Below are 16,047 nucleotides of genomic sequence, written 5' to 3'. Positions count from 1 at the left end.
TGAAGCTTCCCTGTAAGCCACCCACACCATCTGACTATAGTGTGGTTTTAGCACACCTGATGAAAAACCCCTTTGAGCTTATGAAATCTTTAGAGCTGAAATGCTAGATCGAGGAGGTCATATTTTTGGTAGTGAGCTCCAGGTCCTAGTGACTTAACTACTTTATACTAAATTTCATCATAACAGGGTGGTGCTGTGCACTTATCTGATATTGAATTTCCACCTTAGTCATCCTGCCAGCATTTTTTCATGGGCCACATCTTCATAGAAGTGAGCACGCCCTGTACAGTTTGGATTTCAAAAGAATCTGAAGCAGATCAAAACCTTTAGAAGGTCCATCTATCTTTGTTTTCCTTGAATCCCAACATGGCCTGGACTTGCTGTAAGCAGACACATTAATTGGACAGTCAATTGCATTTCCTTTTGATATGCCCAGGCAGGTCTGAATCTAGAATAGCATGTCAGAGCTCAAAATGTTAATTTCTGGTGGCATCTGTTGTCCATCTGAGATCAGTCTTCATTGAGGAGAGTTGCAAAGCTTTCACATGGAGTTTAGCCACACATTTACTTTCATCACTATTAAGATACTGACTCATAACGTAATAGTAGGTTTGATCAATCTCTCTTCCAGGGATAGAATACAACACCATTCCCAGCCCCACCACCCAGGCCCTTTATTTTATTTTGGGTTGTCCTCCTAAAAAGAGAGAAATATGAGTTTAATCCTGCAAAAATTGTTTAATGTGGTCCCTTTTTGTAGGAAGGCAACTTATAATAGACATTCTTTGTAGCTGGCAGGATAATCAACTATGTGTACTTGTCCCTCTCCCCTTATGAAGGTGTTTAGGACTGAGGGGGAGCCCGCATGATGGCAATTAGTTGGGAGGTTTGCAAACCTTTTCTGGCTTTTCCATAGCGTTCTAGGAAATTGTCCAGGTTGGCATTATGAGAAGACACCCACTTGTGTAGCTGATTATCCTATCGCCTACAGAGAGCACTTTGTTACAGGTATGCAAGTTTGTTTATTGCTGCCCTGTATTCATTTTGCATAGGTATTGTATAACAGTATATGAAAATTGCTGCAACTTGTGGGATCTTTTCTTCTAGTTAGAGAACAAGTCAAAGTAATTAAATAGGAAAGCATACCAACTACAGCAACAGGAAAAGTAACTATAGGAAACATTGAATTGCAAGGTAATCAAGAAATTGTTGCTATTGTGAAACTGTGCTATTATCAACTAGTGCTCATGTCAAATTTCTATATAATACACTCCCCTTCTTCCTTCCCCTAAAATGTGTGTGAGGTTTTCAGGATGTCCACAATGAATATGCATAAGATACATTTGCATAAATTGGAGACCCAGTATATCCAAATAACTCATGTATGTTTCATTGTGAATATCTTGAAAATCTGACTGGGGTTCTAAGGTCACATTCGGGAAGCCCATCTTTAGTCTATAATTTATCCATAGCAGTGGTGAATAAAATGAGGGAGCATATGGGTCTGTCCTTTACAGCCCTTGATAGAAAAAGGCCTATAGGGCTTCCAAAACTTCAGAGATAAGGATTCTCCTTTATCTTAACTCCTCACCCCTCAAAGTGGTGGTTTATGTGTACTTATGGTGTAGCTTTGGTAGAAAATGCCAAAAGCTGTGGAAGAGAATTTGAAAGTTTAAAAAAAAAGAAAACATTGATTTCTCCTAAGGTACTGCCATTGACTAGGCCTTTTTGTTTAATCTTTTTTTTTTTTTTTTTTGTAGCATGACGACAGAGATGATGGTGTGGATTATTGGGCCAAAAGAGGAAGAGGCCGTGGTACCTTCCAGCGAGGCAGAGGGCGATTTACCTTCAAAAAATCAGGTAGCAGTCCAAAATGGACCCATGACAAATACCAAGGGGATGGGCTTTTGGAAGACGAAGATGAAGCAATGGAAAATAATGAAGAAAGGAAGGACAGACGCAAAGAAGAAAAGGTAGAAAACTCTGGCTTGTCAGTAAAATGAAGAACACATACTTCAGTACAGAATGAATGGGATGGGTAGGTTCAAGAGAGATGTAGTATACCCAAGGAAGTAGAGCTGATTACATATGACCTTTCTAGAGGAGAAGATATCATAGGCTTGTTACCAGCAGCAAGAAAGTGCAAGAGTACTAACCAACTCTTTTTGTTTGTTTTGGCAGGAGTGATAATGAAGTAAGAAACAAAGTGAAGATCATAATGCACACCACCCAAGAGCATTTTTTATATGGTTTATTTTCCCTCAGTATGAATGTAAGCATTTTATTTCAGATTTAATGTTCATTGCTTATAGCTTCAAAGAAGAACTTGTTTCCAAGTCTTTAGGCTTTCAGTTGACCATATGCTCAGGATCTGACTGCAGCAATGTAGGAACTTACTAAAGACATTGGTATTTGTAACCATGAACTTTTAAAAGAATATATTTTAATGTTTGTTATATGCAGTCTAGTTTTGATGTCTGAAAGATATTGTAAAGTACAATTTTGTGAAAGTTTTGATTTTATTTTTTTTTTCAGTGTTTAGTATTTTGAAGTAAACTTCAGATTGGAACCATAAATATGGTGGTACTGCTTATAAATGATCTTAAGTATTTATCTTAATTGTGCATGGGTTTTTTTTTTCCTACTCATAAAGGCAAGAAATGTTTATAAATGAGAGTGGGTGATACATGGCAGATATTTGCAAGTTCTTTAGATGTCAGCTAACCAACTCCCTCATCTCTACAGAGCCAATCAGAATAAAGTTGTATTTTGGTGAAATGTGAGTGAGACTCAGCAAGGTCTTCTACTCCTTTGGTCAAGTAATCATACTCCTGTTTCTCAGAATTAGTAGAAATCTTATTTTAGGAATGATTTTATTCACTTGTGACCATCGGAACACATCTCACTTTTATCATTTGTAAGCATATCTCCTACATTTTAGAATGTGATTTCCCCCCTGGCTAAATATGAAAAATGAGAGATTATATGAATATTTTAGATAAATGGGCAGAAATGGAGAACAAGAATAGCAGCCTAAAACTGTAGCAGACTTAAGGAGTAACAAAAACAAACTTTAAAAAGTGGAGGAAGCAGTACAGAAAAAACTTGAAAGAGCACATTTTAACATGCTTTTTGAAAGTTTACCAGGAAGTAATGCCGTTTTAATAATGCTATGAAGCTATATATTGAGCGCTTGTCCCTTCAAATTTTTTGCCTACATTCATGTGATGATAAAGCAGTTCGGGCTTTGCCATCATTAACTGAGCTCTGGTAAAACAGTGCTTTTATTTGCATTTGCCTTTACTCCAGGCTGCATGGATATGAAAGAAATTAGTAGAATTTTATTACTGTTTTGATTGTCCATATATCTCTTGAAATTCTATTTTGGGGGCAGTTAATTGAACAAAGGTAAATAAGAAAATGATGCATACTTTTTCACTTATGGATTTTGAATTGCTTGAGCTAAGAGAAATAACTTTTCTTTTTATTGCATTGACTTTGACCAGGATCCCAATCTCTGAAAGGCAAAATAAACTGGACTATGAAAAATATTCCAGCTCATATTTACATATAAAAATGTAGGTTTAAAGCTAGTAACTACAAAGTGAACAAAATTCATATTTCTTTGTTCATCTGGTGGTCTGCTTGTTTTCACATCATAGATACTGACACTAGTATATACCTTTTCATGGTCATTTCAATCTGTTCCATGGATACTGTGACTTGCAGTGTGAACAGACCAACTGTTCCTCCCGCAGGTTGTGATTGTTAAAGTATGGCATTTTTTTCGGTTCCTAGTAATTCTTAGCAGTGGATGGACTGACTGTGCATGCTTCACAGTTGTCCTTGGCAGTCTTATTGCTGTAAACTAGAAAGTTGTTAATACTAACAAACTTATCTCCATGACACACCTCAGAATCTTGATTATCCATGAAAATGAAGCTGTGCTACTACTCCGGCTATGGAAATGACTCAGTAGGCCAAGACCAAATGTCTTTACTGTCTAACTTGCATAAGAGTAAAAAAAAAAACAACCCCCCCAGAAAAAGTAGTCTCTCTAGAAATTGCAGTGCCTTTACTGTGCTCAGTCTTTTGCAGTTCTGTGAGGAGGAAAGTTTAAGAAAAAGCACTTTAAAACACTAATATCTAGTCAAGCAGGAGGTGGGAAGTTGTGTGATGGGCTTACATTTCAGGGATCTTGCTGACTTCTTTCCTTAGACCCAAACTTAATTTTCTAAATAACTTTTTGAAAAACCCTCAGTTTTTACAACTAACTTCCTCTAAATAGACAGAGGTAAAAAGAAAAAAGTCTTATCAATTTTTTTCCATAGTTTGTCGCACATTTTCCAGAGCAAGTATATGCTTTTGAAGCTTCCTTCGTAGAGCAGACTGTTTAGATAATGGAGACGCAAGTCTAAATGACTCAGAACTTTTTGATGAAATAAATAAAAGTTCTTACGAAACACATTACTGTAATCTTAAATTTCAAATAGATTAAAAAAAAAAAATTGCCTCGGGCTTCTTTCAGTCCATTCTACCATAGTGGAAATAGTGAAAGAGATCATACAGCCCAATTCCGAAAGCATGGAAAAAAGCTATTAGACTTCAAAAGGATAAATGGTTAAAATCATCTACAATAGGTGCCACCATATATACTTTAAACTCATGTATTACAGTTTTTTGATGGTGTTTCAGCTTAAAATAGTATTGCCCATGAAATAGATATCGCTGTAAAGAGTGTGAGTTTAAAGGGATAATGATTTGCTAGGTACAAAGATAGGGATTAGCAAAATGAAATTGTGCCCTAGTTTCAGTGAATTCTTGGGAATGTAATTTTAACTCTTAAGGCTCCCAGAACAGATAAAAACATTTTTGTTTTTTTCATATCCTAATGATATTCTTGTAAGAGCAGACCTTTACAGCAGCAATTCTAGCCAGTATTGCATTGATTTCAGCTGTAGAAATAGCTTCCAGACAGGGAAAATATGTTCACTGTATGCTAAGATTTTATCAGTCTGATATTAACATTAGAAATGAAACTGTTCACATACATTCATAGGGTTTGTTTTGAGCCAGCAGTTTCTTGCTGCTTTTTGGTCTTCCAGCTCAATTAGATCCAGAGCTGGTATCTGGCACTATGAGCCTTCATTTGCAGCTATCTGGGGATTCCTCCCTGTTTTTATATCTCCTCCCAACTTAATCCAGTTATTTCAGTGACAGTCCTCCATTGGAGCTATGTACCAGGGTAGCTTCTGGAGCCCTGCAATCATGAGCTCTAACTCTGGCCCCTAGATGTTGCTTTTGCACAGTGACTGACTCTCTTCCAGTGGCTATGAATGACCTGCTTCTGCAGTAGCTCCAGCCCTGATTGATCTGAGTCAGGAATCAAACTGGCTCTGCTGCTGAATCACCGGGCCAGTCCATATTAATGGAGTCTCTGATATAGTACCTTGGGCAAAGTTCCATGTCATAATTATTTGGTATTAGCTAATAAGGGAATGGCCAGTACCCAGTATAGATCTTTCTGTTACAGTTAGAGGTGCAAAACAAAATTCAGAAAACTAAATGACTTCCCATTCCTCATCTGATTTATAGCACTACAGCTGTATGCTATAAAGCAGTGGTATTTACTCTTGAGGGCTGCAAACAGGTTGGTTTTTCAGGATATCCCTAATGAAGATGCACGATAGATTTGCATACAATGGAGGCCATGTGCATGCAAATTTCTCGTGTATATTCATTAGGGATATCCTGAAAACCTGACCTGTTGGTGGCCCTCGGGAATGAATACCACTACAATAAAGGATGGGGATCAATGTACAAGACAGTTTTGTTAATTCATTGGTCCATACAAGACAAGGTTCTCCATATGAATATATTAGATGAATTGGCATATGCCATTAACACAGAGGGCAATCATCAAATATGACAGGGGTGACCACCTCTGGTCTTCAAGAGCCACAAACAGGCATGCTCTTCACGATATCCATCATGAATATGCAGGAGAGAGAGTTTTATTTTTTCCCTCCATTATGTGCAAATCTATCTCCTGCATATTCATGATGAATATCCTGAAAACCAGACTTGTTTGTTGCTCTTGAACTGAAGTTGGCCTCCCCTGAAATAGGAGAAAGCTGCAAAGGAAGTTACAATTTTAGATATGCGAATAGTATACAAAGCATTATTGGTTTTCTAGACCTGTCAAAATCAGTTCAGACAACTTTGTTATAGTTTGATACCTAGCCAAGCAAGGACAAATAAATAATTGTAATAAAAATGAGGCACCAAGTATATAGCTATGATGAAAGAAACCACAGCTGTTTTAGCTTTTTCTCCAGTCTTTTCAAGCCCAAGTCAATCCTATTTTAACAAAAATGTTTGTATAGCAATTTCCAGAGCAAGCACTGTAGAGATGGAAAGGACTTGTACAGACAAAATTAGAACCAGGGAAGCACTGAAAGCCTAACCAGTCTCTCCTAAATTTTAAAACAAATTGGAGGGGATGGGGCAGAGACACTGAACATGTAAGAATGGGTTCTCTGTCTAGGAGAATGGGAATTAAAATGAAATAGCTGACTTGATCTCATGATCACAAGTTGTTACAGCTATTTACCAGTTGATGCTGTTGCGCAGTCACGGAACTGAATCTTCTTCTTCTTTTTTTTGTTTATAATTAAAATTATAAGACATACATCACTAAACACAATTATTCTCATAGTTCTGTATTGATCATGTTTTATTATTTATTTGTTTTTCTATACCTATGTTCAATTAGACATATCACACCGGTTTACAGAGGAATCTATAAACATAGACTTCTTATTTTACATTGAAACTTTGTAACATGAGTAACAATTGGAATGTGGAGAGTCATCATAAAATTATAACAAATGTAGTGAAGAACCTTAAAACTTTGTAACATATATAACAAGAGAACTAGTCGTTGGGATTGACCACAATATATGACAGAGGAGAGAGATTATAACACATGTAGTGAAAACAATTGAAACTTTATAACATATATAACAAGAGAACTAGAGTCGTTGGGGTTGATCATAGTATAGGTTGACCATAATATAGGATTATGCAGTTCTATGGGGGGGTATTGTGGGAGGGGCGATGTGTGTGCTGGTGGGGGAGGAGGGCTCATTTTAGTGTGGTTGGTGGGGGTGATAGATGGTAGTTGGATATGCTTTTATGAAGAGCCATGTTTTAAGGTTCTTTTTGAATGATTGGGTTTTGGGGTCGAGCCTGAGTTGGGGTGGGAGGCTGTTCCAGAGGTTTGGACCTGCCACTGTTAGGGCTCGGTTCCTTGTTGGGGAGGGAGTTGGAATGAGTCCAGTGTTGGTGGAGTGGAGAGTTCTCTGGGTGGATTGAAAGGGCAGGGCTCAGCCAGTCGAATTTTTCAGTGTATAGTGCTTTGTGGATGAGTGTTAGGGCTTTGTATTGAATCCTGTGTGGGATGGGCAGCCAGTGTAGGTTTTTGAGGATTGGTGAGATGTGTTTGGTGTTTGAGAGTGATCTTGCCGCTGCATTTTGGAGCAGTTGCAGTGGCCTGAGAGAGTTGGATGGGAGGCCCAGGAGTAGGGCATTACAATAGTCGAGTTTGGAAAATAGTAGTGCTTGGAGTACTGTTCTATAGTCTTGGGTGTAGAGCAGTGGTTTGAATTTTTTGAGAATCTGGAGTTTGAAAAATCCATCTTTCACTGTACGTACCCGGATCAGTCCAGACCATGGGTTGAGCCTCCTTTCCAGCAGGTGGAGACAGACCAAAACTGAAAGGGTATCCTATATGAGGACAGAGCCTACCCTGTAGCCCTTCAGTATTTGTCTGTCTCCCACAGGTGGAACAGCTTACCCTGTGGTTCCCTGTTAACTTCTGCTTGTCCCTTCTATGTATCTTGCGTATTTGGATCAAGCAAGTATTTGAGTTATTTAAAAAAAAAAAAAAAAAAAAGTTCCTGGATTTGTGTGAACTCTGTGGATCATCCACAGGAGACAGTCCCTGTCTCCTCACTCTTGCGGGGGCCTACGTGGGCTTGGCCCCTTGTTTTATATAGCCTAGGCTCCCTTTTCCCGGTGGTCCTCGGCTGCAGGGGTGAAAATTGGTGGTGCCAGTCACTCCCCCTGTTCAGCTCTTTCTCTCTACCTCTCTCCTGTTAAGCTCTCCCTTCATTGGGATCCCTGGCTTTCTAGCTGCTGACAGGGGCTATTGTAAAAATAAATAAATAAAGGGATTTTACTCACTATCAGTCCTTGACAGGATTAACAGAAGGCTCCTGCCTTCCCTATTTACTTTTGCAGCTTGACAGAGAGAATTGGGAGCGTGCACAGTTAATTCTGTGCCTCCGCTCCTTCAGCATCGGCAGCTCGGCTTACTTTAGTGCTGCCCCTCCCCCATCCAGCAGCCATGCCACGATCTCAGATGTGTTTAGCCTGCGGGGATTCCTCGGTCAGGCTGTCGCGGGAGGGGCTCTGTTCTAGCTGCCTACCGGGGGGGGGGGGGGGGGGGGGGGGAGGTTCCTCTGAGGCCCCGATGCCCTCCGGGACACGGACGAAGCCGCCAAAACGTTTTCCCCCCGCCATTCCTGGGCCGTCAAACCGCGTGAACGGTGGCCATTTTGGATTTTTCTCCGTTTCTTTATCGGAGCTCCCTGAAGGGAACGAAAATTAACAGGTAAGAACTAATTTTCCTTTTATTGTTGCATTATGTTTCTTCATGCTGAATTCATTGTCAATGAGTACACAGAGATCTCTGGCTGAGGGGGTTATTTTACCATCTGTGACAGGTGCTGAGTTGTTGTTTTTGATAGTTGAGATGGTCATGTTGTTAATGTGAAGTATTTCTATTTTGTTGAGGTTGAGGGACATTTATGATAGAAGTTATCTTCATGAGATGGTTGTCCCAGATTTTTAGTGAGTTTGTGATAGTTTCTTTTATGGGGGAGTGTGATCTGAACATCGTCTGCGTATAAGAAGGTGGTTAGATTTAATCCGGTTAGAAGCGTACATAGGGGGAGGATGAGGATGTTGAAAAAAGTGAAGGAGAGGGATGATCCCTGAGGTACACCATGTGTGAGGGGAATTTGTTTGGATTCTGCAGTATTAAGTCTGACTTTGTATGACCGGTTTGTCAGGTACGATTTGAGCCATTTGAGTGTGGTGTTGCCTAGGCCGATGTCACTTAGTCTGTTTAGTAAGGTTTCATGGTTGACAGTGTCAAAGGCGACAGAGATGTCAAGTAGGATGAGGAGGTAGGATTGCTCGTGGTCAAGGCCTCTGAGGATATGGTCTGTGAGGGATAGAAGGAGCATTTCGGTGTTAAAGTATTTTCTGAATCCATGTTGGGATGGGGATAGGAAGTTCTGATTTTCCAGGTGTTCGGAGAGTTGGCGGTTGACTATTTTTTTGAGGATCTTGGCAATGAAGGGAAGGTTAGAGATGGGTCGGTAATTTGATGGATCAGCTTTGTTGAGCTGTGGTTTTTTGAGGATTGGTTTGATGCTGGCGCATTTGAGAGAGTCAGGAAAGATGCTTTGTTCACGTGAAATGTTAACTGTTTGCTATACGTTTGGCTATGGTGTTTGGGATTTGCTTTAGAAGTTTTATAGGAATGGGTCGATGGGGTGTGCAGCTGGGTTTAGTTTTTGGATTATTGATTCTACTTTGGATGAGGCAACTGCCAAAAGGGGACTACGAGAATCATAGTCCTCAGGTTTTCTCTTAGCTTCAAAGTCTTAGCAACAAGTAGAATTGGAAACTGTGTGCAGCAGGCTCTTACTCCAATCAAGGACACAGACATCTGAGGATAATTTGCCTTGTTTCCCTTTCCTGAAACAGAAGAGTGAGTCCTTCCTGTTCTGGGGCAATGCAAACAGATCTACCTCAGGTGTGCCCCACTTGTGGAATATCAGGATTGTCATGCCTCAGTCCAGGACCCATTTGTGGGGTTCCAGGGACAGTCTCCTGTCATGAGGTATGAGCCTGTGCCTCCATACTTGATGTAGTGCATTGCTACTTGATTGTCTGACTGAACTTGGATGACTTTGTTGACCAACTGATCTCTGAAAACTTTGAGTGTACCGACCTGCCCATAGCTTCCTTGTCCCAGGCTGGATGCAGCCATATTCAGGACAATTTGGACTCTAATTTGGAAATGTATACTTTGGGTCAGATTGGAATGAATTTACCATCAAGACAAAGTCCCAGAGCAGCTGTCAGATACGGATGGTTTCTTAAAGGTTTTGAGTGGCTTGAATCCACTGTGACCTCTGAGGACTCTTTTCATAAAGAAGTGTGCCAAGGGAGTAACATGCACTGCTGAGGCATGAAGGCCCAATGTCCTCAACATGTCCCATGCTGTTAGCTGCTGTGACTCACTTGTATTCGCTCCACTGCAGATATCAATGTGATAGCCATCTGCCCAAGTCATGTCTAACAGAGTTCCTATAAACTCCAATTGAGATAAGCTCAGGTGTGTTACAAACCCTAGCAACTCCAATAGTTCTACACACTGATTTTGTGGCCCCTGCCTGATCTGTTGACCAATCATCCAGGTAAGGGAACACATGCACCCCCAGTCTGTGTAGATGAGCTGTCATTATAGTGAGACATTTGGTAAAGGCCCAGGCTGATGCTAGGCCTAAAGGTAGCATATGGTACTGGAGGTGACAGTCCCCTACTACAAATATAAGATTTTCAGGTAACAGAAAATCTCAGTGGGTATGCAAACATCCTTGAGATTGAAAGAGCATAACCAGTCTCCTTTTTGTAGAAAGACAATCAAGATATTTAGGGAAACCATCTTGAACCTTTCTCCTTTTAGATATTTTTCAAGCTCTAGGATGGGACAATCTCCCTGTTTTGGAATCCTCTTTCTCTTGGTGGAATAGATTTGAGTGTATTGGTTTCTAAAACGGAAGAGAGCTCCCTTTACAACACTACCTGATGCGGGGAATTCCCCTCCAAAGCAGGGTTTGGAATTTGATTTGGTGAAAGAGCTAATAGATGTAATCTATTATTTATTATCCTGAGGACCAATGAGTCTGAAGGTACATTGAGCCAACAATTTACATAAACCCTGAGTCTCCCCCGACTGGAAGATCCTTTGCCATCAGTACTGGGATCCAGGCTATGCTTTCTGTGATCCAGTCAAAACACCATCCCTGGTTTTTGACTGAGTGCTGGCTGTGGCTCTCAGGGGCTGTTGCCTCTGATGGGGGTGGAATGGCCTATTGTATACAGGACGGCAGGGGTAACACCTCCTTGGATAAATGAAGAGCTGTCTTAGTCCCCTACTAGGCTATCTCCTAGCAAAGGACTGTGTGGATATGGCGTGGCCAAGGAGAACTGCTGCATCATGTCACAGTAATCTGTGCCAATGCTTCCTTGACTCATCTCAAAAGATATTCTCTTCAGTGCATTGTCCATCAGTAAGCTTTCCTGGATCTTAGGTCAGAGTTCTGAGGACCTCGGGCAAGTCTGGGCACCAGTCCCCATAGCAAAGAGATTCTATGCTGTCTCAGAAGTCCAGCAGAAATAGTGCTTCTCACTCCATCCCCTTATCTACCAGTGACTGGAGGCCATCACACTGCTTCTGAGGAAATTGTTCTCCCACTTCTGCTTTAAAACTCAATAAATAAATAAATATGGTAAGAATCAGTGCAGGCATTAAGCATCGCTCCCTGGAAAATCTTCCTTGTGCAGGGTTCTAGAATCCTTCCCCAGGGACAAAGAGGAATGAGTTTTAGACCTCCTGGCACACTTGCGTGCATTTGTCCACCAGTTTGGTGCAGTAGCTGCCTCTTTTCGAATCTGGGACCCATTTGGATGAGATTAATGGAATCCACTTTCTTGTTTATAGGAGCCATAGAGGGATTCTCCCCATCCTCATCTACACCTCCTGAAGGATCTTACATACTGGATTGCCACAGTCTCCTTAGGAGGCACCTTGAATTAGAAAATGTCCAGTATTTTATTCCTGGTTTTATGCTCCAGCAAAGGAAGAGATGGCCTCAGCCATTCTCTGAATAAACCCTGCAAAGGAGAGATCCTCAGGTAGGGAGTTCCTTCTTCCTGGAGAAGTGTGGATGGGAGATCTGTGTATTCCTCCACTCAAGAGACAGCACCAGATCTATAGACACTCCCATGACTACTCTGACCCAGTCTGAAATGCTTGAGATGATCCAGATGCTGCTCTTCCTGCAGGCAAGGCCTCAGAAAGGGGGGCACTTGTCTGCTGTGGCTTGGAATTCCTGTGCATCTATGAAGTTTCTTCCCCCATCAAGGGTTGTAGAAAACCATCCATGCAGTTGCCATTGATGTCTTCCCCTCTGAGAACCAGTGTGAGTGTTAGATTGCTAGGCAGCTGACTCCAGTTGTGTGACAGTGGTGTGCATAACCACTGATGTTCCGCAAGGCCTTGCCCAATGCCTGCTGGATCCTCCTGTCTAGTTCCACCTCAAAGATTTCCAATGCCAGCACAGGTTCAGAGGCAGGAAGGGAGGCCACACCTTCTGGAAATCCGGATATATATCTAGTGCAGACACCTAAACCCTTGGACACTGTTGTGATGTCCGGTCGTGCATAGAGGATGCAGCAAGGTTTGGGGGCTTTAGGGCCATAGCCAGAATATCCAGTATTTGTGGTAGATATGGCCCTGTAGCAGAGGGGCATTTTATGAAGCTGCTGGTAGACTTATCCATGTTTGGATTAAAAAAAAACCAAGGCAGCCAAAAAAATTGAATTCATTGACTGCGAGCGGTTGATGTCTCCAGATGGTGCACTGATCACATCCAACAGAATGAACTTGGGAGAAATGACTGAGAGACTTACCTGGGGATACTAAGATGTGAGGAAAAAAAGCACAGGATCCCATGAGGAATGATTCCTGCCCAGTTATTCAGAGAAACTTCCCCCAAGAAAGAAGTAAAGTCTGCGACCAGTGGGCTCTTAAAAAGGAGACTGAGGTGCCCTTGAATGGACATATGGCATCATGCCAATCTACCTATGTCCAGTAGGGTACAGTCAAAGTTCTAGAAACTGACCCACAAGTTCTGGGTTGGGGTCCATCGGATAATGTCACCCACTTGTGAAGACTACCATCCTGCTTATCATTTGAAAAAATATAAAAAATTGTATTCCATTTGGATCCTCACAGAATAGGAAAATGGCCTTTTTTTTTTCTTTGCAAGAATACTTCAAGATGCATCATTTTATTTCTCAAAGTATTATGAGTTTTAAGGCTTTGAGAAAAACAGAAATTTTGTCTGGCTATGGATAGCAGAGTTACCTGTAACAGTCTGTTACAGGTAAATAACCTGTTAGTCTTCACACATGGGTGTCATCATCAGATGGAGCCCTGCATGGAAAACTTTTGTCAAAGTTTCTAGAACTTTGACTAGGCACACTGAGCATGCCCAGCATTCCACTATCCACGCGGGGTCCCTCTTCAGTCTGATATTAGAGAATTAAGCAAAAATAAAATAATAAACCTATGAGAAACCCAATTCCACAGGGTGGTGGATGGGTTTTGTGAGGACTAACATCCTGCTGTCCCAGGAGAATGCATGTTACAGATAAGCAACTCTGCTTTCTTCTGGGATAAGCAGGATGGTAGTCCTCACACATGGGTGAATCCCTTGTTGCAGGCTGCCCCCGAACAACCATCAAAAACCAGCAAGCACGTAACTAGGTGCTAATGGGCACAACAAGAAATACTGTTGGTAGCAAAAGGAAGCGGCCTGAACCTGAAAAAAGGGCCAGAGGCCGGAAGATGTAGGTTTCACAGCTGAAAAAGATTCCAGAGGACAGACTGGCCAAAACTGCTGATGCGCCTGCCATCCCTGTCCAGGCAATAATGCGAAGCAGAGGTGTGGAGAGAACTCCATGTCACAGCTTTGCAGATCTCATCCATAGGGTGTGCTCACAAGTGGGCTACCAAAGTCTCCATGGCTCTGATAGAATGAGCCTTGACATGTCCCCCTAGTTGCAGTCCCGCCTACACATTGCAATATGAGATGCAATCCACCAGCCAGTTGGATAAGGTCTGCTTGGTCACAGCAACTCCTAAACAGTTCTTCTCGAAAGAAAAAGTTGCATGGAATGCCTATGACCTGCTGTCCGCTCCGTAAAAGGTCAAGGAGCTCTTGCAATCCAGGCTATGGGGGAGCCTGTTTGCGCTGGTGCAAATGAGGCTTTGGAAAGAAAGTGGGTAAAATTGACTAATTCAGATGGAAATCCATCACCACCTTCGGCAAGAACTTAGCATGGTTCTGCGTACACATCCTGTCGTGGAAGAACTTTGTGTAAGGTAGCTAGGGCACCAGAGCTTGAAGCTTGCTAACCCTGCTTGCTGAGGTGCCTGCCACTAGGAAGACTACCTTCCAGGCCAAGAACTTTAGGTCACAGGAGTACATGAGCTCGAAAGGAACCTTCATAAACTGGGCCAGGACCACATTGAGGTCCCAGGACACCACGGGGGGCCTGAGAGGAGGCTTCAGTTGAAGCAGATGAAATGCCCCACGATAGGATGCACTGAGATGGGTGCACCACCCACCTCCTGGAGGTAAGCCCCAATGGCACTAAGATGCACCCTCACTGAGTTGATTTTTAGGCCAGACTCTGAGAGGTGTGGCAGGTAGTCAAGCAATTTAGTGATGGAGCAGGAGAATGAGTCTAAACCTTGACCAAGTGGAAAACCACTTCCACTTTAGGCTGTAAGATTTCCTAATAGATGGCCGCATTTACTCCAGCAAGACCGGGACTGTAAAATCAACCTTTCAACATCCAGATCGTGAGGAACAAGACCCAGAGGTTGGGATGACGCAACAGGCCCCGATCCTGTGTGATGAGGCCTGGGGTGATCCCCAGACTGATTGGATCCCTCAGGCTGAGATCTTACAGGAGAGGAAACCAGATTTGACGTGGCCAATAAGGGGTGATGAGAATAATGGTCCCATGTTCCTGCTGGAGCTTCAGGCGGGTCTTTGACACTAGCGGAAGCAGAGGGTACACATATAGGAGGCCTCTGCCCCAATGGCATGCAAAAGCATCTGATGCCTTCCTGCCGCCCTCCCGGAATAGGGAGCAGAACAGAGCTACCTTCCTGTTTCAGGGGAAAGCAAACAGATCCATGTCTAGTGTTCCCCAAAGAGGGAAGATCTGATTCGCAAATTCCTGCTTCAGAGACCATTCGTGGAGTTGGAACGATCGACTCAGATCGTCTGCTACCACATTCTCCAGTCCTGGAATGTACATGGCCCAGAGCAGAATGCTGTGAGAGCCCATGACCAGATCTGAACAACTTTCTAGCAGAGGAGGTACCCCTGTTTAAGGTACCACAATGCCACCTGGTTGTTTGTCCAGATTAGGACCACCTTGTTGGCCAGGCAATCCCGAAATGCCCAGAGTGCGTATCATATTGCCTGGAGCTCGAGGAAGTTTATCTGGTGGTGTGCTTCCTGAGTGGACCATCAACCTTGTGTGTGGAGCTCCTCCACATGACCACCCTATCAGAGCTGGGAGGCATCTGTGGTGGGCACAGCCTGAATAGGGGATGCATCCATGACAAGGAGACCTGGAGTGGCTGAGTGATTTGAATGTGCGCCCAAAGATCCTGAGTGGCCTGGCACCACTGGGAACAGATGGTCCACTGAGCTCTAAGCATGTGTAGACAAGTGAAGGGAGTTACATGGACCATCACTGCCATGTGCCCCAACCGCTGCACTATGCCGAGACCTGCTGACTCTGAGAAATTGCTCTTGCCAGGGCCATTAAGTTGAGTGCCTGGTCTTGGGGCAAGAACGCCCGAGCCTGCACAGTGTTGAACCTTGGCTCCAATGAAGTTCAGATAGTTGATCAGAAAACCCAAGGTCTTCAAGACCCGAATGGTGGAGTGCAGGGATTGCAGTGCACCCTCCTGGATGGAGCTTTTGATGAGCAACTCATCCAGGTAGGGAAAGATCTGTACGCATAGTTTCCACAGGTAAGCGTCCACAACTGCCAGGCACTTGGTGAAAACAAGGGGTGCCTATGCCAGGCCGAATG

The 16,047-nt window shown here is 42.7% G+C and overlaps 1 protein-coding gene across 6 annotated transcripts in view; it reads left to right on the top strand.

Annotated features, from left to right (window-relative positions):
* BCLAF1 (BCL2 associated transcription factor 1) overlaps nucleotides 1-4,064 on the top strand; it is a 163,949-nt gene extending 159,885 nt beyond the window's left edge. For 4 of the 6 annotated variants that reach the window (XM_029596622.1, XM_029596626.1, XM_029596628.1 and 1 more), the window contains 2 exons: nucleotides 1,761-1,973; nucleotides 2,182-4,064. In XM_029596622.1, the coding sequence (XP_029452482.1) occupies nucleotides 1,761-1,973; nucleotides 2,182-2,187 (219 nt within the window). In that variant the 3' untranslated portion in view covers nucleotides 2,188-4,064. The remainder of the gene's footprint in view (nucleotides 1-1,760; nucleotides 1,974-2,181) is intronic. The other 2 variants (XM_029596625.1, XM_029596627.1) reach the window with 1 other exon arrangement.
* The last annotated feature ends 11,983 nt before the right edge of the window (nucleotides 4,065-16,047 follow it).

This window comes from Rhinatrema bivittatum, chromosome 3 (genome assembly GCF_901001135.1).
Source record: "Rhinatrema bivittatum chromosome 3, aRhiBiv1.1, whole genome shotgun sequence".
In the NCBI taxonomy this organism is placed as follows: domain Eukaryota; kingdom Metazoa; phylum Chordata; class Amphibia; order Gymnophiona; family Rhinatrematidae; genus Rhinatrema; species Rhinatrema bivittatum.
This window is presented reverse-complemented; position numbering and strand designations above follow the sequence as displayed.